This window comes from Talpa occidentalis, unplaced genomic scaffold (assembly GCF_014898055.3).
Source record: "Talpa occidentalis isolate TD23 unplaced genomic scaffold, MPIMG_talOcc4v2.1 talOcc4.9, whole genome shotgun sequence".
Classification (NCBI taxonomy): Eukaryota; Metazoa; Chordata; class Mammalia; order Eulipotyphla; family Talpidae; genus Talpa; species Talpa occidentalis.
Genome location: NW_023605305.1, coordinates 34,941,537 through 34,964,563, shown reverse-complemented (window position 1 = coordinate 34,964,563; position 23,027 = coordinate 34,941,537). Strand labels below are relative to the sequence as shown.

General features: G+C 45.7%; 1 protein-coding gene across 3 annotated transcripts in view; it reads right to left on the bottom strand.

Moving 5' to 3' along the window:
* Positions 1-887: 887 nt before the first annotated feature.
* Positions 888-23,027, bottom strand: part of STK10 (serine/threonine kinase 10) — a 143,594-nt gene continuing 121,454 nt past the window's right edge. For all 3 annotated transcript variants that reach the window (XM_054691295.1, XM_037500270.2, XM_054691296.1), the window contains exons 13-19: positions 22,090-22,182; positions 19,431-19,560; positions 17,364-17,488; positions 15,933-16,118; positions 15,397-15,522; positions 12,920-13,033; positions 888-4,049 (exon numbers count right to left, since the gene is read on the bottom strand). In XM_054691295.1, coding sequence (XP_054547270.1) covers positions 3,909-4,049; positions 12,920-13,033; positions 15,397-15,522; positions 15,933-16,118; positions 17,364-17,488; positions 19,431-19,560; positions 22,090-22,182 — 915 coding nt within the window. In that variant the 3' untranslated portion in view covers positions 888-3,908. The remainder of the gene's footprint in view (positions 4,050-12,919; positions 13,034-15,396; positions 15,523-15,932; positions 16,119-17,363; positions 17,489-19,430; positions 19,561-22,089; positions 22,183-23,027) is intronic.

Sequence of the window (23,027 nt, the reverse complement as noted above, 5' to 3'; positions counted from 1 at the left end):
TCATCTTCTCTGGAAAGCCTTCCCTGATTGTATCAAGCTGCCTAAACCAACACTCTGCTTCTCCAGCCCCATCTGCCCCATGGGACAATATTTTGGAGAGAATATCAGTGTCTTGTTCATCTCAGCATCTCTCGTACTTGATACTTAAGAGATCAGTTCAAGTGGGATGATTTCATTTCACAAGTTCCACAGATCCCCGAATACATTGTATTTTTCACAGGTCTCAAGAATATTTTCCCCCAGGAACTCCAGTCATTTTTCTAGCCCTTAAATGAAGGCAGGCCTGCAGTTTATTCCTGTGTATCGCCCAGACACACTAAATTCAACAACCTGTGGGACAGTGACAGTGGACTGCCACCTGCTGGTGGGAAAGTTTCTAGGCCAGTGATAGCATAGGACTGCAGCCAGAGCAGGGGTTCTTTTTTCATTTTCTTTTAAGATTTATTTATGCATACAAGAACTGGGGTACAGGCCAGAGGTGCAGGGGGTAAGAGGATTCACCAGAAACAGAGTAGGGAGCAGAACAGGTGGACTGAGATACACTGCTGAGGGGAGCAGCGGGTGAGTCAGGAGAGGTCTGCTGCCTCATATGGGTCACCTCCCTGGCCAGGGATTGAACTTGTGCTTTGGTGGCTGCGGATAGCGTCATAGTGCTGCACCTTAACCCCTTGTGCCACCAGGGAGGCCCCCAAAGCACGGGTTCTTAATCTTAGATTGTTCCACGAAGAATAGAAACCCCTTCTCAGAATAATATTTTCAAATTCACAATATAAAGCACATAGATTCTGAGTGAAGCCAATCATAATAAAATATTAGTATAAAATAATAGAAAAGTGATAATTTATATGTGACAGATCTATAATGTGATATATATTGATATCATTTATAAAGGTCTAGTGATAGTTATAACTACTAAAATTCCAAAGTGAGGAACAAAAATGGTATTTTGAGATAACTGCAACAGCTATAATGTGAGATGAGATCTCTGTGCTTTCTGCTGCAGATAGTCACAGGTTCTGCTGTTACGAGGCTGTTGCCTTCACCCATAAAGAAAGGAAATGCTAAATTTCAGCCAAGTTTATGCATACAAAAGCTGGGATGTAGGCCAGAGGTGTGCAGGGGCAGGGTGAGTGGATTCACCAGAGAAAGAGTGGGGAGCAGAACAGAAAGATTGACTTAAATACACTGCTGAGGGGAACAGCGGGCATTAGTTTTAAACACTATGTGACGGCTACTGGTTGTCTGTGGGGCTGTGGCTGAGATTTTATGGCAGTTGGGGGCTGGAGAGGTGCTGTGGAGGAGACGGTAGTGCTCAAAGGTCAAAGTTTGAATCCATAGGTGTCACTTAAGAGTATGGTGAGGTTTTCTCATCTATGAAATGGGAATGACAATGTTATCTTGTTGAAATGATTCAGTGACTTAACATGTGAAAACACATGGAGCTCAAGTGCTTATTGTAAACGAGAATGATTATTAAATGTCTATAAAGAACATGCACACGCACACGCTCTCTCTCCAAGAAACCTCAGAGTCTGAGCTCAGAAGATAGTGAACCCTTTCCTGCCAGCAAATGTGGATAAGTCTGCCTGCTTTTCCCACCCCAAGAGAACAGCCCCAAATGCAAGTAGACTTTCTCACCATGTTATTTTATTAGAAGCATATTTACATTATTGTAAGTTAACTTTGCAAAGAACATTTTACAAAAGTTTCATATAAAGTTTGGAAACTACATAAAAATAACTTCTATCCTTCATAAAGGGAAAATATAAGTTAGTAATATTTACTCTGCTAAAAATTGACTGAAAATGAGAAACAGCTCTTCAGAGAAAATATAAGCACAGGGCATGGGGAATACTGCATGCTTTTCAGCTGCGGGTATTGCACGTTGGCTCAATTGTGAGGCTGGGAGACCAAACCAGCCCCCATCCAGAAAGGATAGGAGAGCTGTTAGGCCTTAGGCTTCAGACAGTACTGAGCAGGGAAGCAGCAACTCCTTGAACAAGACTCCAATGTGAATGACAAGCCAAATAAGGGCAAGATCAAAAGACTTTCGCCTAAACCCGGAAACTGGCATTTCACCTAATACTCTCACACCAGGCTGCAAAAGACAGTATTGTAAACAAAGCTCAGTGGTCCTGCCTGTCCACCTGCTAGTCCTCGCTTTGGCTGGTGGAACATGGGTTCTGTGCTTATACTGCTGCTAGTTCATGTCTTGCCAGCACCGGTGCAGCAGAGAACAAAGAGGGATATTTGTTTCACTTGTCTCATTTGGGTGAGATCTGAAAACTCCATCTGGGCCAAATACTGAAGCATGCAAGATGTGTGCTCGCTCACCTCAAAAGACCACTGCCTTCTCAAAGCCCCAGAGCATATTTTCTGTATGCTTAAGACCTGGGGGATTCCCAAGCCCCCAAATTTCTTTTCCTGTTGAATGGCTACCCCTTCCTTCCCATTTAGTTGCAGCCAGTGCCAAGATTGTTTTCCAGAAATTGCTCTACAAAAATAAAGTGTCAAACCTGGAACTTTATGAGTGAAGGGGAGCATCTCCTATGATGTGGCAGCCACTCTACAGTCAGCAAAATAATATCTAGACTCAAGTTGCGCATGTGCCCTCTAAATCACCTTCAGTTTTGTTGTTTGTTTATAGCAGATAATCTTCCTGGAAGAGCCACTTATATTTGTTTCAAGTTGGAAATCAAGGTGAAAAGCTTCCTTCATAAGTAAAATGAGTGCTGGTTTGAGCATTTGCTTTATTAGGTTATCTGCCCTCTGTCACCTGTGAGGATCAGGATCTGTGGGAGGCAGCTGAGTAAATTGAAGGCCCAGGACTCCAGACACACAAGCTCTGCTTCTACTGTGTTCCCTGGGGCAGGAACATCCCATGTCTCCCTGATGCTTTTTCTTCCTGGACAAAAGTCCAAGTCTGTCAGATTGTCAGCTTCAGTCTCAAGTGTAAAACCAAGCATAAGAGCTGCATGAGGCAGGGGAAATGTCCTTCCCAAATTGTCTGTAGCAAGATCAGTGAATGTGAGCTGGAAAGCAGGCTGGGCTGTGAATGAACGCTTTGCATGGTAAGGAATTTCTCCATGAACGCAGGCTCCCCAGTGGGGGCCAAAATGTGCTAAACTGGCAGGTTAGCCTGTGCCCTGCAGTGCCAGCACCCAGCATATTACCATGCCAGTGGTTTTACCTATGTGCTCAGTGGCACAGGTTCAGCCAGCAAAAGTGTTCCAGCCCACCTGGCCACAAGAGGCCCAGGGCAGCAGCAAGCCTGGGTGGTACCAGGGCTTTAAACCCTGTGTGTGCAGCAAGGGACAACGCAAGATGATACAAAACACCAGGACCAGCAGAATGAATATTTCAGGCTCTCCCCCCTCCCACCACTATAGACATGGCCTTGTCTTGAGGAAAGCAAATTGAGGAAGAAGAACACCCCCTAGAGCAATATGGTCTTTACTGGGAACAAAATGCTGTTAGGGGTAGTGATCCTTGTCTGAGATGGAAGACAATGACTGAAAAGCCACCAAGAGTTACAGTATGGACAAGCCCATGGTGATGTCAGCAACAGTGTTTGGTGCCAGCGACAGCAAAACTGGTGTTTTGGCAAATAGGAAGTACCTCAAGCCCACAGAACACCCATTTCTCCTGGACTTTCACCCCACCAACAGCCAAAATCACTTACAGCTTAAAGGAATTTGGGGCTCAGAGAACATACATTAGAGTCAGGTGACATAAAGTAAAACCTAGCCCTCCAAGAGTAAGGGAGCAGTCAGGAACACTGGGCAGATCTGCTGGGCACAGCTGGGTGGAATGAGGCAGGGAGTTGGCATGGAAGCAAGAGTAAAGGGGGATCCTGAGTTACTTGTTCACAGAGAATGGGAAACCCCAGAGGCAGTCTTGGGTAGCTGTTAAGAAGCATCTGCAGAGCTGTAGGGGAAGAACTTGGCAGCCTTGTTTGGGGTGCTGGGGTTTAGGCACTCAGTTTCCTCATTCAGTTTGAAGAACATCTCCTGCTCCCTCTTCTTCTGGTTCAGATCTTCTTCCAGAGCCTGCGTGGACAGGGGGCAGAGAGAACTGGTCAGCCTCATAGAACACATGTCTCTCAACCACAGGAACCCCAACAAAGTGGCCTCATCTGAAAAGCACCCTCCAGGCCATAGTGTTTGGGTAACTTGGTCTTCACTCTTTATTCTCCCAGAGCCCACTGCCCAGATGGTAAGATACCACCCCCTCCTTCTTCGGCCACACAGTTTTCTGTGGACCAAGGGAAAATTCATGTGCTTTCATGTTCCAGCTCCACCCCCGATTCTGATTCTAGAGATTTGTGGTCAGGGTTTCTATGTTAGAAAAGATCATCCTGTAACTTGAAGGAGAGTGTATGTTGACAAGCCCTGCTGGAGGGGCCCTGTTCCTTTGGGGCATGCAAGTTTATCTGGATAATTTGGATCCTATCAAAAAAAAAAAAAAAAAAACTTGAGGATTCTCCATTAGTAAGCATTCAATTAAGAAAATATGCAGAGTGTAGTGAAAGGACATAAGCTTTGCAGGCAGACAATTCAGCTTCATTATCATCAGGCGTATGGCCTCTGCAAGTTGTCTTTCCTTTCTTTGGCTTTTTCTGTGTGGGAAGTAGCAGCATCACCGCCTACCTAGCAGGTGTCAAGGACTGAACTAAAACCACTTGGTCATGATGACTGAGTAGGTCCTCCATGCCTGCCACTATGCCATATTTTACCTTCACTCTGTGAGATGTAGATACTGTCACCCCCATTTTATAGATACAGAAACTGAGGCTTTCAGAGAGCTTAGGTTACTTGTCAGTCACCCAGTTATCGGGGAGCAGAGCCAGGCTGGGAGACCTGAGTGCAACTTTCAGAGTTGGAGCTCTGAAGCTCTCTGCTTTACCAGCAGCATAGCGGGCATACACAGGGAATGTGACTTCATCACTAAGGAACTCTGGTTGACAGTCAGACGCCTCTGATTTTCACTATGGAGGTATCTACTTTCCCAGGAATTGGCCAGTATGCTATCATATCTCTTTTAATAGTTTTAACAAATAATTACCAGGTTCCCCTTTAAGCCCTTGTTCCTTCATAGTACTAAATTCTAGTAAGTTCTACATCAGAGATAAGATGGGGAAAGGACATGCAGTCAATAATACCTATTATAGCACATCCATGTGGGGTAAGGTAAGGTATTGGAAGTCCTCTCTCACCTGGAGTTTGATTGATTATAAATTTCCAGTAATTCACACAGATCCTTGATTTAAGTTCTCCTTTCCTGAATGTTATAATGAAGTATCTTTGGCAAGCCAACATTAGACATAAGCAGGGTAAAGGTAGTAGTATTTAAGCTTTTCTAGCAGAACTTATAAAATGCCGTGTCTCTGGAAGCCAGCCAGGTGAATGAAATGAGGGGGGCGAGCTGGGGGTGAAGAGCATGGTTCCCCAGCTCCAGCTCATGTGCTGCGATGGGCCCAGGGTTGCTAGAGCTGTAATTTTTATTGCTATATGTTGTTTAAATCTAGTACCTGTAAGCCAGTTTCACCCTATTGAGGTAATAGTTTGTGACCTCTGCTATAGGAATACCAATATAATTATGACAGCTACCACTTTTTGAGCAGAGAGGTTTAGTAACTTGCCTTGGGTCTCACAGCTGAGAATGAGGGAGGTAGGACTTTATCTCCTCTTCTCTTATCCAAAACCTTGCTCTTAGGCACTACACTATTCCACCTACTATATGCATGCCTTGACTAAACTAAGGCAGGAATTGGCATTTTTCTCTGAAGGACCAGATGGTAAATAATTACAGCTTTCTAGGGCTATAAGGTGTCTATCATAAACATTCGAGCCCTTGTAGTGCAAAATCAGCCATTGACATTATTTTGTTGAATAAGCATAGCTGTGTTCCAATAAAACTTTATTTACAAATACAGGTGGTGGCCTAGATTTGGCCCATTGGCAGTTAACTAACAGCCACTTTAGAGGAAGAAATGTTAGCTTGTCTGAGGCAATCTGGGATATGAGCCAGAGATAACATGGTCATTCCTTTTTAAATCTCTCTCAGAATATGTAAAGAGTATAGGAACCCCAGGTAGGAGATACCAGAGTTAACCCTACGACAGTTCATGTCAGCCAGGGCATGATTGATTTATCAAGTATCAAGAGTCCCAACAGGCCATGGCTGCAGAAACTGATGAGCATGGGCTTACTAACAGGAAGCACTGGGATCCTGGCCAGCTTCCAGCCAGAAAGTTCCATTAGCACCAGGAGGGAACCTTTACTTCAAGGACTTCCAAGGCCACTGCATAGCTGAGGTTGGCAGCTACCTAGCTAGACCACAGTTAGCGCAGGCAGAGCTTATGTATGATAGAAAAGCAAACCTCAGTACTAAGGACAAGTGGGACATATGGTCAAGGGCAATTAGAGTAGCTCGCCTCAGATTTCAGGAGGCTGGAAGGAAATGAGAATGTTGGCCTGTGCTATGAGCTGGCAACTTTTTGCATAAACACTATACAATATCCATGTCTCCCACTTTATAAATGACCCACACTGAGGCCCTATGACAGTTCATTTTATGTGTAAATTTGGTGAGGCTGGTACCCTGTTGTTTGGTCAAACACCAGTGGAGATGTCATTGTGAGGGAAATTTTTAGATGTAATTAACATTAATTCAGTAGACTTTGAGGAAAGCAGATCATCCTCTATAATGGGGGTGGGCCTCATCCAATCAGTTGAAGCTCTTAAGAGAAAGACTGAGGTCTCCCTGAGGATGAAGGAATTCTGCCTTCAAGACTGCCCTGGGACTCTTCCCTGAAGATTTCATAGTTACCAGGAACTGAGCCAACTCCTTAGAATGCATCTCCTACTCTCCCTCTTAATATATGTGTGTGTAAATGCTCGTGCCCTTCCTTCTGGTTGTTTCTCTGGAAAGTCCTGATGAATATAAGCCCAGAGATGTAAGATGTAGTGTCCTAAAGCTTTTTTTTTTTTTTTTTGCTGGTCGCAAGAGCAAACATTTCTAGAACGTATTGTCAAGCGATGTATGAGCGCTCACTCAAACGCCCTGATGCCATCGTAGTCCAAATCTTTTCTTACTCAAATTACTGTAGTAACTTCTTCACTGGTCTCTCTGCTTCCACCCTTGGCCCCCAACCAGGCACCAGAGGGGTCCTTTCCAAAACACATGTCAGATCATGTCCTCTTCTATTCAGAATGTTCAAAGCTACAAAGGACCCTGTAACTCCTACCATCGCAGCACCACCAGTGTGCTTCGCTTCACTGGCCTCCCCATTGTTCCTTGAACATGGCAAGGATATTCTCACCTCAGGGCACTTAGAGTTACTTTTCCTCTGCTCAGAAGGCTTCTGCCTACCCCCAGAGAGCTGCATGGCTCTCCCCTTGTGTCCTGCACTCTGCTCAGCCTCTCCCTGCAGCCTCCCTATCATGCCATCCAGCGCAGCCCTTATTTCCAGCTCTAGTGGTTCCTTTTCCTTCACTAGAAGGTGAACTCTCTGAAGGCAGAGGCTTGTCTGTTTTGTTGACTATAGTAACTGCAAAACCTAAAATATTGTGGGATTTCTCACATGTAGTCAGGAAGTATTTGTTGCATGAATGAATGTCAAATTAACAGTAGCAGACAGTGGTAATATCATGTGATAAGTACCATGACAGGAAGGTGACAGAGCCCAGAGGAGACAGCCACACAGCTTAAGTAGGAGAAGCCTGAGTTCTGACAGCAAAGAGAAGTTGGCCAAGCAGAGACTGATGGAAACAGAATATTTGACAAAGGGAATGTAGGCAAAAAAAGACCCAGCAGGGAACAAGGAAAATGCATATGGCATGGAACTCCATTAAAATCCTCAAGAGTACTGAAATCTGTTTGGAGGACAGGTAGAAATTGAAATTAACAGGAGATTAGGCTATGTATTCCATAGAACCCTGGAAGGTGGTTCCTTGGGATTCTTTCCAGTGGATTCAGCAAGATCAGAAATATTTTCATAATACTAAAACATAGTTTGCCCTTTTCACTATTTTGATTTTTTTTTTAAGATTTATTTATACAGAGAAGAACTGGGGTACAGGCCAGCGGTGCGGGGGGTGAGAGGATTCACCAGAGACAGAGTGGGGAACAGAACAGGCAGGTTGATTGAAATACACTGCTGAGGGAGCAGCGGGGGAGACAGGAGAGGTCTGCTGCACCATGTGGGTAGCTCCCTGGCCAGCCAGGGATCAAACTCATGCTGCAGTGGCTAAGGATAGCTTCATAGTGCTGTTAAACCCTTGTGCCACCAGGGAGGTCCTATTTTGATGTTTTTTACTTAAAGATTTATTTTTTATTTATACAAGAGCTGGGGTACAGGTCAGAGGCACAGGAGGGTGAGAGGATTCACCAGAGACAGAGTGGGGAGCAGAACAGGCAGAGGGACTGAAAGGACTGCTGAGGGGAGCAGCGGGCGGGCGAGACAGGAGAGGTCTACCAGGCCGTGTGGGAATCTCCCTGGCCGGCCAGGAATCGAACCCACACTGCAGAGGCTGCAGACAGCTTCGCAGCACTGTGCTCAACCTGCTGCACCACCAGGGAGGCCCTATTTTGATATTTTAATGGCACAAAAGCAATGGTGGGAAAAACTGTTGGAACTTTAGGAAGAATAAAGACAGGGGCACGAAAATGTATACTTACTCTTCACCACCATGTACTTAAAGTAAGGAAAAAAATGTCAATTTCATTTAATCTCTTCTTTGATGAACCAACACAAATGATTCATTTTATTAGATCCGGACCTCCAAGGTCTTTAGTATTCTATGCGATGAGGGGCCTCCCTGGTAGCGCAAGGGGTTAAGACACAGCACTATGAAGCTATCTGCAGCCACTGCAGCAAGAGTTCAATGCCTGGCCAGGGAGGTGACCCTCATGGCGCAGCAGACCTTTCCTGCTTCATCTGCTGCTCCCCTCAACAGTGTATTTCAGTGGATATGCCTGTTCTGCTCCCCATTCTGTCTGGTGAATCCTCTCACCTCCCCACATCCCTGGCCTGCACCCCAGCTCTTGCATAAATAAATCTTAAAAAAAAAAATATTCTTTGTGATGAAATGGGAAGCTCACCTACCATGCACTTCTGGTACAAAGTATGATAGGTGTCTAGAGATGTCCTTGTGCAGCTGTTTGAGCTGAACTGCTTTTTTATGGAACATCATTTTTATTAATGGGATGACTGATAAGTTCTGGTTATTTGGGAAAGATTTTCTTGAAAAGTGAGCATTCTACTTCAAAGTAAGTATTTATTGTTAATGACAAAATTACAGGGTTGAGGAAGAAATTAGAATTTTAGAAAACTTGTGCCTGTTTCCTGAACTTGAGAGCTACTCAATATTTAAAGATCTGATGAGACAAGTGATGATATTAATGGCTGTGAAATTTTCACTGTTGTATAATGCAGCACATCAACATTTGGAAGATTCACATAACTCTGTGAACCATTATTTTTCCAAATGACCAATGCTTTCTGTTACAAGATCATGCCTGGGGGAAAGTTCTATTCAAGGCACAAGAGACAGGCCAGTGGACTCTAAAGTAACAGCATTGAAGTGCATTGATATGGGTTCAGGTTCTATGCTGCAGCTAGCCTTTATCAAACTACTTGAAGTTTTACTCTAAGGTTCCCCCCACTACCCAAAATTATAATGATTTGGTAATTATTTTGGGGGTCTGGAATGCTATTACCACTAATGTACATGGAAAGAAATCTTCGAACATTTTCAGACCCCCAAAATAACCTACCAAATACAAATCCTCTACTTTTGAGTAGCAGGAAAAAAACCTGTGTCAAATAAGAATATTCATAAAGATCTGAAGAGGCTACTAAAATACTCCTTCCTTTTCCAAACACATAGCTGTGTGAGACCAGATTTTCTACACTCAAACCAAAATAAAAGATCACACAGATTAAAAGTCAAAGATGAGAACTGAACAGTCTTCTTTTAAGCAGATGTTAGATTTGCTACATGTAAAAACAACAATCTTCTCACTAATTTAGTTTGAAAAATGTAATTTTTCATGGAAATTTGCTATTTCAATAATAGCATGTAGTAAAATAGTAAGTATTATTTTAAATGAATAATTTCTAAATGTTCAGCTAAATCTCCGTAAATAAAAACAAAAGCTCCTTGGTGCTCTTCAGCTCTTGAAAAGCAAAAAACCACCAGGCTAGAGGGTCAGCATGGCTGGGTACAGAGATGGCGAAAGGGTGGGACACAGCAACAGCAGGTGGTGTAAGGGACCCAGTTAGAAGGAGGAAGCAGTGAGGCCTTCCGGGGACAATAGGGCAGCACTGAGTGGAGGAACGACACTCGACAGCAGGGAAAGGGAGCAGAGGGAATGTTATTCATGTTGGTTGCTTGGCCATCCAGTTACATGGAGGTGCCACTCACCAAGGCATGGAAGAATGGAGGAGGGGTTGATGGCCGTGAATTGCATTTAGGATATGATGCAGTAGGGCAGGTGGGAACTTTGTGCTGCTAAGAGGGCAATTTGGGGGGCAGAGCTTGGAAATTGTGGATGGAGCCATGGGAATGAATGATCTCAGGCAGAGAGAGCATTCATACCACACAAGGACCAGTGATTCGGAAAGTGGGCTCAGGAGGCAGAGCCTGATCAATAGTGCTAGTGGCTAGGAGATTCAGCCACAAGGATGCTGTTATTGACCTGAGCAAAAAATAAACACAAGATAAGAAACAGAGAGAAAGGACAAAAGGGGGCTGGGGGGAGAGGGGGAAATGCAGGGCTGAAGGAGGGCAGGATTTTTTTTTTCCCCCAAAACATGAATATCTTTTATTTATTTTCATCTTGAGGGCAGGTTTTTTATTTTATTTTATTTTTTTTTATTTTTTAATTTTTATTTATTTATTTTTTTATAGAGGCATGTTTTTATTTATTTATTTATTATATTTGTTTGTTTTGTTTATACATGCACTGGGTACAGTCAGAAGCGCGGGAGGGTGAGAGAATTCACCAGAGCCAGAGCGGGGAGCAGAGCAGGCAGAAGGACCGAAGTACACTGCTGAGGGGAGCAGCGGGCGGCAGGAGAGGTCTGCGCGCCATGTGGGACCCTCCTCTGGTGGCCGGGGAGCAGCCGGGGATCGAACCGGCGCCGCAGAGGCCGCAGGCAGCTTCGCAACCCAGCGCTCAACCGCTGCACCACCGGGGAGGGAGGGCAGGTTTTTTAAATGTGAAAGCATGGTAGCAGAAATCTGAGACTGGCCCCTAATCGTCCTCTCTGTGTGATCCCCACTCCCATTTGTGTATGGGTAGAACCTGTGAATATGCTGTCACTCCTTGCAGGGAGGTGATCCAATGGTTTTAGTCACATGTGCCTTGTAAGAGCTTGTTCCATCTGGAAACCGGAGGGGACATCAGGGAAATTCAGAGCATAAACAAGCTTTAATGCAAGGTTGCTATTTGAAGATGGGAATGATACATGATAAGGAATGAGGGCATGGGCCTCCCCGGTGGCGCAGCGGTTGAGCGCTGGGTTGCGAAGCTGCCCGCGGCCTCTGCGGCACCCGTTCGATCCCCGGCTGCTCCCCGGCCACCGGAGGAGGGTCCCACATGGCGCGCAGACCTCTCCTGCCGCCCGCTGCTCCCCTCAGCAGTGTACTTCGGTCCTTCTGCCTGCTCTGCTCCCCGCTCTGGCTCTGGTGAATTCTCTCACCCTCCCGCGCTTCTGACTGTACCCAGTGCATGTATAAAAAAGAAAGAAAGAAAGAAAGGAAAGAAAGAAAGAAAGGAAAGAAAGGAAGGAAAGGAAGGAAGGAAGGAAGGAAGGAAGGAAGGAAGGAAGGAAGGAAGGAAGGAAGGAAGGAAGGAAGGAAGAAGGAAGGAGGAAGGAAGGAGGAAGGAGGGGAAGGAGGGGAAGGAAGGGAAGGAAGGAAGGCAGGAAGGAAGGCAGGAAGGAGGAAGGAAGGAAGGAGGAAGGAAGGCAGGAAGGAGGCAGGAAGGAAGGCAGGCAGGAAGGCAGGCAGGAAGGCAGGCAGGAAGGAAGGAAGGAAGGAAGGCAGGCAGGCAGGCAGGCAGGCAGGAAGGAAGGAAGGAAGGAAGGAAGGAAGGAAGGAAAAGAAAGGGAAGGGAAAGGAAAGGGAAAGGGAAGGGAAAGGGGGAGGGAGGGAGGGAGGGAGGGAGGAAGGAAAGAAAGAAAGGAAGGAAGGAAAGAAAGGAAGAAAAGAAAGAAAGAAAAACATGCCTCTCTAAAAAATAAATAAATAAATAAATAAATAAAATATAATCTTGTTTAAAAAAAAAAAAAAAAAGGAATGAGGGCAGCTGCCACAGCAGAGAGTGGCCCCTGGTGGAGACCTTACAGTCACAAGGAACTGTTTTGTGTCAAAACAAGCTTAGAGGTAATTCTTCCCAAGAACTAAACATCTTGATTATGGCCTTGTCGAGACCCACTGGAGCCCACCTAGAATTTTGACCTCCATAATTACGTGATAAAAATAAATGGGTGTTGGTTTAAGCTACTAAATGTACTAATGTGTGGCAATTAGTTACACAGCAATAGAAAACTAAAAAAGGTAACTTATCTGGCATTGGATTCTGACTTCTCAGAGTACTTTCTTGAAGAAAAATATCCCACTGATTCCTACTCACTGCTGTGTCCTCAGTGGATACCACAAGGTTATGATTCCTTGAGACAGAGCTAAAACAAAGGTGTCTGGACTAGTGCAGCAAGGAGGCTGCCATCACAGAGTATGGAAGCCACCCAGCATTCAGCTGTAGTTAGAAAGGCCTTCTCCTAGTCAGGCTAGAAACCATTGTGCGGATCCACAAGCAAGAGTCCACCAAAATGAGTAGACCTAAGATGCCCTGGGCAGACATCTATGGCATGGCATGGGACAGAGTCCACCAGTGCCACCATAGTTACCTTTTTTCGTGGCCGGAGCTGGTCCCGCCATTCCTTCAGGTTCTGGTTATGGCACTCATCCAAAGCCTTCAACTTCTGGGTTTCATGCTCTACCAGGAGGTGACACTTTTCATTCTGGAACAAATTCCAGGTGAAACAGGTAAGTTGAAAAGCAGAGGCACTGAGGACTGAGCCATACATATATCGCCATGAGGGCACCCGTATATTCTCATTTTCACTTCTCCGGGCTTATAAACCCCATTTATATAAATGTGTCTACATGTAAATGCATATATACCAAGAGGTTCCTGCAAATTCCAGAATATTGGTTTCAACAGTCATTTGTGTAGTGGGATCTATAAGAATCATGCAACTTTTTTGTGCTTTTTACGTTGAGTTTTTCAATATGTCATTTAAACAAAACAAAAAAAAAAAACATTAACACTATTAACATATAAATATAACATATGACCTAGTGCCACCACGCCTAGGCAACCACTATTTTACATGTATTTCCTGTCAGGCTCTGTCCTACGTGCTTTTTAGCTCACCCTGGATATACAGCTCTGAAATCGCCCTCCCCACTTAACATTATACTGTAAACATTTTCTACAATGGTCATGAAGTTTTCTACAATCATTTTTAATGCCTTCAGAATATCCCAGGGTAGGGACCTGGGATATTCAAATTTATAAACAAACCCATTTGGCCACTTTAGTTTTTTGGCCACTTTTAGTTGTTAATTTTCACTTATAATAATACTGTGTTAGAGACTGAATAGTATCTCATCAAAATTCATGTTAAAGTTCTACTCCCCAATGAGATGGTATTTATTGATAATTGGGTTTAGGTAATTGTAATGGAATTAGTGTCCTTTTAAGAAGAGACACCAGAGAGCTTTTTCTCCCTGCCAGGTGAGGGCACAGCACTAGGATCACTATCTACAATTCAAGGAGAGGGGCTTCCAGGCTCCAGCACAAAGAGAAAATTTGTTATTTTAAGTCACCCAGTCTGTAGTATTGACTGAGATAATCTGTGTATATAAATTATAATTTTTTACCATATATTTCCTCAGGAGAGATTTATGGCAACAGATGAGGGCGATGAACCTGGCTGAGGTGCTGCCGACCTCTCTGTTCTCTGAGATAAGTCGTCATCTCATAAAATTTACCTGGAATCTCTTACAGGCAAACAATCTTGTAACCTATAGGAGTTCGTAATAAGCAAAGATGGTGTTGGGGGGGAGTACCTTCATTCAGGTACCTCTACTTCTCTTGAAAGAGAGTAGAACCCTTTGAGGGATTTTCATTTTAGATTTCAAGCTCAAGAGTTGTGGGAGTTTACAAAGTGTTTAGGGATAATACTCAGAGCACCTCTGATATGCCAGGGCCTGGGTCTCCAGCACTTTCTATGGGTTCTTTCAGTTAATCACACATGAGGCAGGGATGGGAAAACAGATGCAGAAGATGAGTGGCTTAGCTAAAATTCACACAGCAAGTTGCAGACCCCTGCCTGTCAGGCTTTAATGCCTGTAATGTTTCCTCCCTCCCTGTCCAGAAATTGTCAGAGGGATCCAACAGCCTGAGCAGTGAGGATCTTGGCAGATTCTAAGATAGCAGGTTTGAACTGGTCCACCCCTCTGTATGACAATGCCTTCATCAGCCACGAGGGGGCTCCAAGTGCCAGCTTCTGGGTGGGCTCAACTCAGAAAGCCAGGGAAGTTGAGGTCAGGGATCTCCTTACAGAGAGGTAGTCACCAAGGGAACCCCTTTTCCTGATCTTAATGGTGAGGTGCTCAAAGCTTTTCCACTAAGGATGGTGTTAGCTTTGAGACGGTCTTTACCAAGTTGAGGGAGTTCCCCTGTATTCCTGGTTTATTAAGAGTGCTGATCACAAATGGGTTTGGCTTCTGTCAGATACTTTTTCTGCACTGATTGATAGGATTCTGTGATTTTTCTTCCTTAGCCTGCTGATGTCACAGATTACATTAGTTGATGTTACAAATGTTGGGCCAGCCTGGGATAAACCCACTTAGTCAGGGGTACCTACCTGTTTTTATAACTGTTGAATTTGATTGGCTTATATTTGAGAAGTTGTGTGTCTGTGATCATGAGTGTTTTCCTGTCTTGTAATCTGTCTTCTAATGTCTGCTCTTGGTGTTAGGACAGCTGGGACACCTTTTCCCAAGACCCGAGGATGACCAAGAAATCCAGCAGCATGTCTGCTGCCAGGTGAGGCATTTTCCATCTGTCATCTCACTCACAAAACCTCCTCCTGTCCTGCAGGGGATTGTCACTACCACCCCGCTGATTTTATGGATGTAGGAACTATGGCTTGAAAAGGTGCTGGGATTTGGCTGATTATCACACAGGAAGGCAGAACTGAAACCCTGCCTTGTCTGATGAGAATTCTTCTGTTTGTACAGTTTTTGGTCCCCAAGAGCTGACTGACTGGCTTGGGAGAAACAGGACCCAGGGTGGGGGGCTGAGGTACGGTACCTGCAGCTGCTGCAGCTCACTCATGTTGCTCTCGCACTGGGCCGCCATGTCCCGCACCTGGTTCTCATGTTTCTGCTGTTGCTGCAGCCGCTCTGACTTCTGCCTCTTCTCCTCCTGCTGGGAGAACTGCACAGAGAGAGGAGAGACCCCATCAGAGAGGCTGGTTTGTGCACAGCCCCAGGGCCACTTAGTCCTCCTCCTGAGTTGTGACATGCTAGGACAGGGTCCAGAAATCACAGGACCTCAGGGCCACCAGTTCCACACAGAAGACATGAAGTGGGATCTGGGTGGAAGAGGAAAGGGGTTACCGGCAGAGGAAGCTGCACGATAGAAGCCCGGGGTATAAAAAGGAAGTGAATGAGAAGACAGCAAAGTCCAGAGCCACAAGGCTGTGCTTCCTCTCCTGCCCCAAAAAGGGGATGCCCCACTGAGAGTGAAGCTTCTGGGCTATGACCTATGATTCTCTCTCGAGTCTTGCTGCATCAGTATCTAGGACCACCCCCCACCGCCCCCCAAAGGGATCTTTCCCCACGTACCTGCTTGATCTTCTCGCGCTGCTCAGCAGCGGGTGCACCGTTGATGTGCAGGCTCTTCTTGTACATGGCCATGCGCGTCTTACCCTCGCTTCTCTGAATCTTGGGCAGCCGTGCCTTCTCCTGCTGCTGCCGCACCTTCAGCTGCTCCATCATGCGCTGGTTGTAGCGCTGCATCTGCTCCCGCTCCTGAGGGGCACACCCATGGGGGCAGGTCAGTTGTGCGCAGGCTCACAGGCCAAAGGCTGCCACATCTACCTCGGGAACCACCGCATGGCCCAGAGTGCTCAGCAGAGCAAGGCTTAAGTAACAGTAGAAGTAAAATAACATTTCTGTTCTCCCTTGTAAAATAAGGTTTTGGATTTTTTTTTTTTTTTAATTTTATTTTTCGCGACCAGGGAGGTGACCCACATGGCGCAGCAGACCTCTCCTGTCTCACCCGCAGTGTATTTCAGTATGTCTGTTCTGTTCCTCACTGTCTCTGGTGAATCCTCTCACCCCCCACACCTCTGACCCCTACCCCAGTTCTGATATGCATAAATAAATCTTAAAAAAGCTGGGGTGCAGGCAAAAGATGGGGGGTGTTGAGAGGATTCACCAGAGACAGAGTGGGGAGCAGAACAGGCAGATTGACTGAAATACTGCTGAGGGGAGCAGCGGGGGATCAAACTTGTGCTGCAGTGACTGCTGATAGCTTCATAATGCTGAGACTTACCCCCTTGTGCCACCAGGTTTTAGCTTCCTTCCTTCTCATCTAATCATTGTTGGCATGCCATCGTGAGCTAGTATCTTTAGCAGAATGTACAGAGACAGGGATGGTTTTATTACTGTTGGTGGCAGATGTCAATTACTATTTTTGATGAAGACTTGATAAATTTGACTTTCTTTCACCTAACACTCACTTGCATTTCAAAACTCAAGCCAGAGTATCACCTTCTCCAAGAAGCCACTCCTGACTTAGCGCTACGCCAGTTTCCCTCTTTTACTTAGATTAGGGGTGTCATTAACCACACCTGAAAGGCATCCAGACCTCAGTTTATCTGCCTCTGTCCTCAGAAGTGGGCTGAACTGAGACAATGACCCAGAAGTAGAGGGTGCTTTGGCCACACACAGCAGGGGCCCTCGCTGGGGGAGGTTGGAGAAGGCTTCCTAGCAGATGTAGTTTATCAAAAAGCATTCTGAGGGAATGTGTGAGAAAGGAAATATGCAAGAAAGGAGACAGGATGAAAAAAGAGAGAGGGTCAGAGCCAGTGCAGGAATTGTATGGTTTCCTCTATTCTTGGTCCTCCACCTGAGGCAGGACATCCCCACGAACCTCCCAGGGCCCCACTGTGGCCACTCCCAGCTCCTCTCATGAGCACAAATGGGGCCCCATTCAGGGTGCAGCCTCGTACTCTGCCGGGGCAGCCCCATCCACCTAGCCAGGAGTCTCACCTTCTCGTGCTTGCGCACCAGCTCATGCCGCTGCAGGAAATACTGATCTTTGAGCTGCTGCTTCACCAGCTGATGCTTCTCTTGTAGGTGATGCTCCTCCATCTCCCATAGGGCCGCCTCCCGGTCTGCAAGAGACACACCACATGGTGAGGTGCCGATGGCCAGGGTCCCATTCTGATCCTCCGTGAGGGCTCCTCCCGCGGCAGCTGATTGCTGTGCTGCCTCTTTATGTTGGCTGAGCTGACTGAGCCAACTCCTAGAAACTTCCTTAATAATGAAGAGATGATGGCTCCCAGCAGCAGGAAGATTTGTTTCTGAGTCAGGGCCGGAGACCTAGGGTAGAGCCAGCTCCATCACTGGGATTCGGAATCAGTAATCAAGCTCCTCTGCATCTCAGCTTCCACCTCTGCCAAATGGACACAACTGTGCCCCAGGGAGAACTGCCCCTGGGAGACATTCTTATGGGCAGGCAGGAAGGGTTCGTGTGGGAACCCCATGAAAAAGACAGGACAGCCTCTTGTCACTACGTCCTCTTTCTTGTCCCCTGCAGGTCCCACATATGCATTATTAAGACTACAGCATCTGGCATTTTATCACTGGAAGCCCCAGGAACAGGGGCAGGGAGCTGGGTCAGATGGAGACCCTTTTGCTCTACAAGACACAGCGGGTCACAAGTGTTCGGTTTATTTCACTGCATCCCTGCTCTGGGAAGAACTGGATCTACCCCACACTACATTGGGATAGACACTTGGCTTCCAGACCTAAGTCAGAACCACCACTCATAAGTAGGATGGTGCTCATGGATGTCTCAGGACAAAAAAAAAGCCAGGGCTTCCCTGAAATGTGAGTGGCTCTTTTAGAATGTCAGCACACTGAGGACCTCACTTCGTTGGGCTGACACTGCTTAACTGTACCTGTCACAGTCACTTAACATTTCAGTCAGTGGCAGACCACATGTATATGTGGTTCCAACAGGCTAGACCTCCAAGGTTTGTGTAGTTACAACCATGATGTTCGCACTATGAAAACACCTAACAAAGTTTTTCATTGCAGATCCCTGTTAAGCAGCCCATGCCTGTCCTCCAAGAAGACATGATTAAATATCCTTAAAGCGTAAGTGCCTTATATTACATATCAAAAGACCACATTGTAAATAAGCCACAGATAGCGCTCGTGCATTGGACCTGCAGTGTTTACTTCTTCATGGCAGGCCAGAACCTCAGAAACCCAGACATCAGCCTAACTTTTCCAGTTGTTTTTAAATGGGGCTTAAAACAAGCAGATCACTGAGAGCCTGCGTGCTTTGCATACCTCAGAAAACTGCACCCTGCATCTGCTCCTATAGATAAAACACCCCAAGGCCATTTCCCCTGCCATGTGAGATGCAGACTCATAGGCCCCCTCTCCGACCCCATTTTTCCCCAGGAGTTCCATTGCCTTCCTCCCTCTGGGTGGCAGAAGTTCTCATAACGGATTCCCCAGCATGCAGCTCTGTCAAAATACCATCACACCACAGTAGTTAGGAGTTCAGCTTCAAGGTGAGCTTTGTGTTCAAGGCCTGGGTCAACCACACATTAATTTTGCAACCTCAGCCAAAGGGCATTCAACCCTCCAAGCCTCAGTTTCATTGTCTATGAAAATGGTTAGAATAGTAGACCTGCCTTGTAGGGTTATGGTGAGGATTCAATGAGGTGAAAGCATGAGAACTCACTGGCACACAACCTGGCTGAGCAGTTGCTTGACATCTGATACCCGATGCTGTCACAAGGGGCTGGGGCCGTTGGTCTACACCCCTCACCCCCCGCCCGCCACCATTTACCCATTTCATTTATTTGCAGTTTCCACCCACTCTACATCACTTCCTTTCTTACCCCCTTGATATCTGCAATATTATCAAATAGCATTGGTGATAATTGGTGTCTCCACCTCAGGGTGGACTTGGGGGAAAGTTTTCATCATGTTGTACCATGAAGAAAGATATTTGGTTTTAGGGTGAAGAGCTAGCTGGCGGCCGTTCCTTCGCAGAGATTCTGGGTCAACATGGCACTGCTGCTGCCGGGCACCCACCTCGAAGGAGCTCCTGCTTCCTTGTGAGGCACTCACGCTCCTTGTCACAGATCTCCCGCCTGTTGTCAGTGGTGATCCTCTTCATCGCCTGCTCCAGGTCCTCCTTCTGCTTGGCTACGAAGTCCCGGTCCTGTAGGGGAAAGAAGACAGATTTTTATTCAGCTCTGAGTTTGGTAACTTAACTTTTATTTTTATTACAGAAGAAATGTCATCACGATGGGAAAAGAAAATATACAGAGGGGAAATTCAATATTTCAAGATGGATCAACCAACTGTGACATGAGCTTTTAGGGACCAAGTTGTTTATTTTTAAACAGTAAGGATGACTTTATGTATTTATTTATGCATACAAAAACTGGGGTTTAGGCCAGAGGTGTGGGGGATGAAAAGATTCACCATAGACAGAGTGGGGAGCAGAACAGGCAGACTGACCGAAATACACAGCTGAGGGGAGCAGTGGGCGAGACAGGAAAGGTCCGCTGTGCCATGTGGGTTAACTCCCTGGCTGGGGATCGAACTCAGGCCACAGTAACTGCCGATAGCTTGTAAGCACTGGGACTTTAACCCCTTTGCCACCAGGGTGGCCTAGGGCCAAGTTGTTTTAAAAAAGACATTCCGGGGCCTCCCCGGTGGCGCAGCGGTTGAGCGCTGGGTTGCGAGGCTCCCTGCTGCCTCTGTGGCACCAGTTCGATCCCCGGCTGCTCCCGGACCACCAGAGGAGGGTCCCAAATGGCGCGCAGACCTCTCCTGCCGCCCGCTGCTCCCCTCAGCCGTGTACTTCCGTCCTTCTGCCTGCTCTACTCCCCGCTCTGGCTCTGGTGAATTCTCTCGCCCTCCCGCTCTTCTGACTGTACCCAGTGCATTTATAAACAAACAAACAAATAAATAAATAAAAATACATGCCTCTTTTAAAAAGGAAAAAAAAAAAAAGACATTCCGGAGACAGTTGAAATACTGTATTACTGTCTTGACTGTAAATATGACATTATTATGTAATTGTTAAATATTAAAAATTCTAATGCCTGTTTATAGTATTGTAATATTTTTTAGATACATTTCTTTATTATTATTGAGGTCTGGTGATGGCTCTGTGGGGTTCATTATACTATTATACTTAATTTTCTATAACAAAGAATACAAAAGTAAAAGAATAATTTAGGAAACACTTAAGAAGAAACTAAAAACTTCCCAATAACTCTATCAGAGGTAGCAAGTGTTTGAGATATAGCAATACCAGTATATCTACATCAATTGTTACTATTTCACAAGATTTGAAAAGACTTGAGGAGACATCTGTATATTCATGTTCATAACAGCCAAGGGGTGGAAACAAGTGTCCACACACACAGTCAGATAAATAGAACATCATTCAGTCTTAGGAAATTCTTACATAGGCTAAAGTATGAATGAATCTTGAAGACATTATGTTAAGTGAAACAAGCCAGTCACAAAAGAACAAATAAGTACTGGAAGAAATAAATTTAGCAAGATCCACATGCAAGATCATGTACAAATGCTGATGTAATTCTATATTCTAGCAATAGCAACTAGACATTAATAATAAAAAAGAAATAGTACTGGGTATACCATAGCACCAAAAGACATGAAGTATCATTCTAAGAAAACTTGGTATGATTCCATTTATGAGGTTTAATGTGTAGAGACAGGAGTAGAAGGGTGGCCTCCAGGGCTGTGGGGAGGCGGGCTGGGAATTGCTGAGGGTGGGTGTAGAGTTCCCAGTTTTGTGAGCTAATGGCAACAACAATGTGAATGTACTTCAAGCCATTGACTCGTACACATATGATTAAAATGGGAATTTTATGTCTGTCTCTCCAGTTTTATGAAATCATTTAATATTATAGTGATACCATGTTCTGCTAAACCCAATCACATATAAGGCATTGGTAACATGGACTCTGCTACTCTCCACGCCTTTGGGAAGAAGCAGCAGAATGTGCAGAGACTGTAGTGAAAGGGGGCTGGGCAGACCTGGAGGCCCTCAGCATGTGAGAAGATGGTGTTATCTTATGAACAAACAGGGAGCTGGCACAGGGCAAGGGAGGTGGGGTGTTACATGACAGATTTGTAATTTGTGTTGGTCAGGGGTAAGAGAAAGGACTGCAGGGGTGTGGTGCCAAGGAAGAACCCTGGAGAGCAGATTGGACAATGGCCAGGAGTCAGAGATATTGAAAACCTAATGGATCCAGATATAGTTAGGAGAAAGAACACTGCTTCAGAGGTGAGAAAGAACTGGAGGGAAAGGAGGCATGAGGAACAACAAATTTGCCGGCCAGACAGCAGGATGGAGGATGGTGCTCAGAACAGGATCAGGTCTGGAGATCACTGCTTTGAAGTCTGAGATTCCAGAAGACACCAATTGAATAGATGGATATACTGATTTGGTCAAGGCAACATGACATACAAACAGCCCTAAAACAAAGCAGGAAACACTAAAGGCTTTGGGGGAGATGGATGTAAAGGGCTAGGGTATTCAGAGAAGGCTGCGTGGGGGACGTGAGAGCAGCCAAGAATGGGCTGTATTTAGAAGAGCAAGCATTTGAGGGATGGGCCATAAGCAAAACCAGAGAGGGGATCAGGTCACCATTCTCAAACCTGGGGACCCAGGCCCCTCCACTCTGGGCTGATGGCCAAGACTCACCAGAAGCTGCTTTTTCTGAGCATGCTCATCCATCTTCTGCTTCATACTCTCCTTCCGCTGCTGGCGGGGAAGCTTCTCCACTTCATTCTTTACCTGCACCATAGACAACAGAGTGAGGGCTAGAGAGCCTACTGGCAGGCGGCTGGTGAAGGGCTTTGCTTCAAGATCCATCATCTATGGTCTACTCCATAGTCTTCAGAACTCCTGTGATTCAAAGGTCACCCTGTGAGTTGTGCAAAGTGCCCAGGAAGGAATCGGAGGCCTGGGAAGAGGCTGTGAGCTCTCTAGGGTCTGGTGAAGCCTTTGGCCTGCATTCTGTCATTTCATCTACAGAACAACCTCATGAGGTAACCCTGTCACGACCTGCTTTCACAGAGGAGGAGACAGGCGTGGTGGGTTTCAGCAGCTCACATGAGTTCAGAATCTGGACTCAAACTTGAGTCTTTCTGACTCCAGACTCCACACGGCATTTCACCATAATGCCATCCTCAAAGAACTGACTTCTCTCCTTATGAGCAGAAGTCTCCCCCTTTTAATATACAATATGCTCTCAAGCTTCTTAGAGCCACGTGACTTTCCATGTTGAGCGCATCTTAGAACAAGGACAGTGCACAATCTGCTCATCTCTGCTTCACACAGGGGCTGGAAAATAGGGGGAACACTAAAACCACACATTTCATGACTTAAGTAACAAAAGCCCCACAATTAGCTCTGGGAACGAAAAATAAACAAAAGCCTACACTTTGGCCCCACCATGAACCAGATTAAAGACAGCAGTCTCTGTTCAATGAGCAGATCACCAGGTCCCAGGAGAGCAGAGGACAGGAATAGGGATACAGTCTTACCAGATGGCAGAAGCCAAGAGAGCAAAGAGGTCAAGACTTTTCTTTCCATGAACACTTTTTAAAGAAAAACATCCAAGGAAAAAGTTCTTGAAA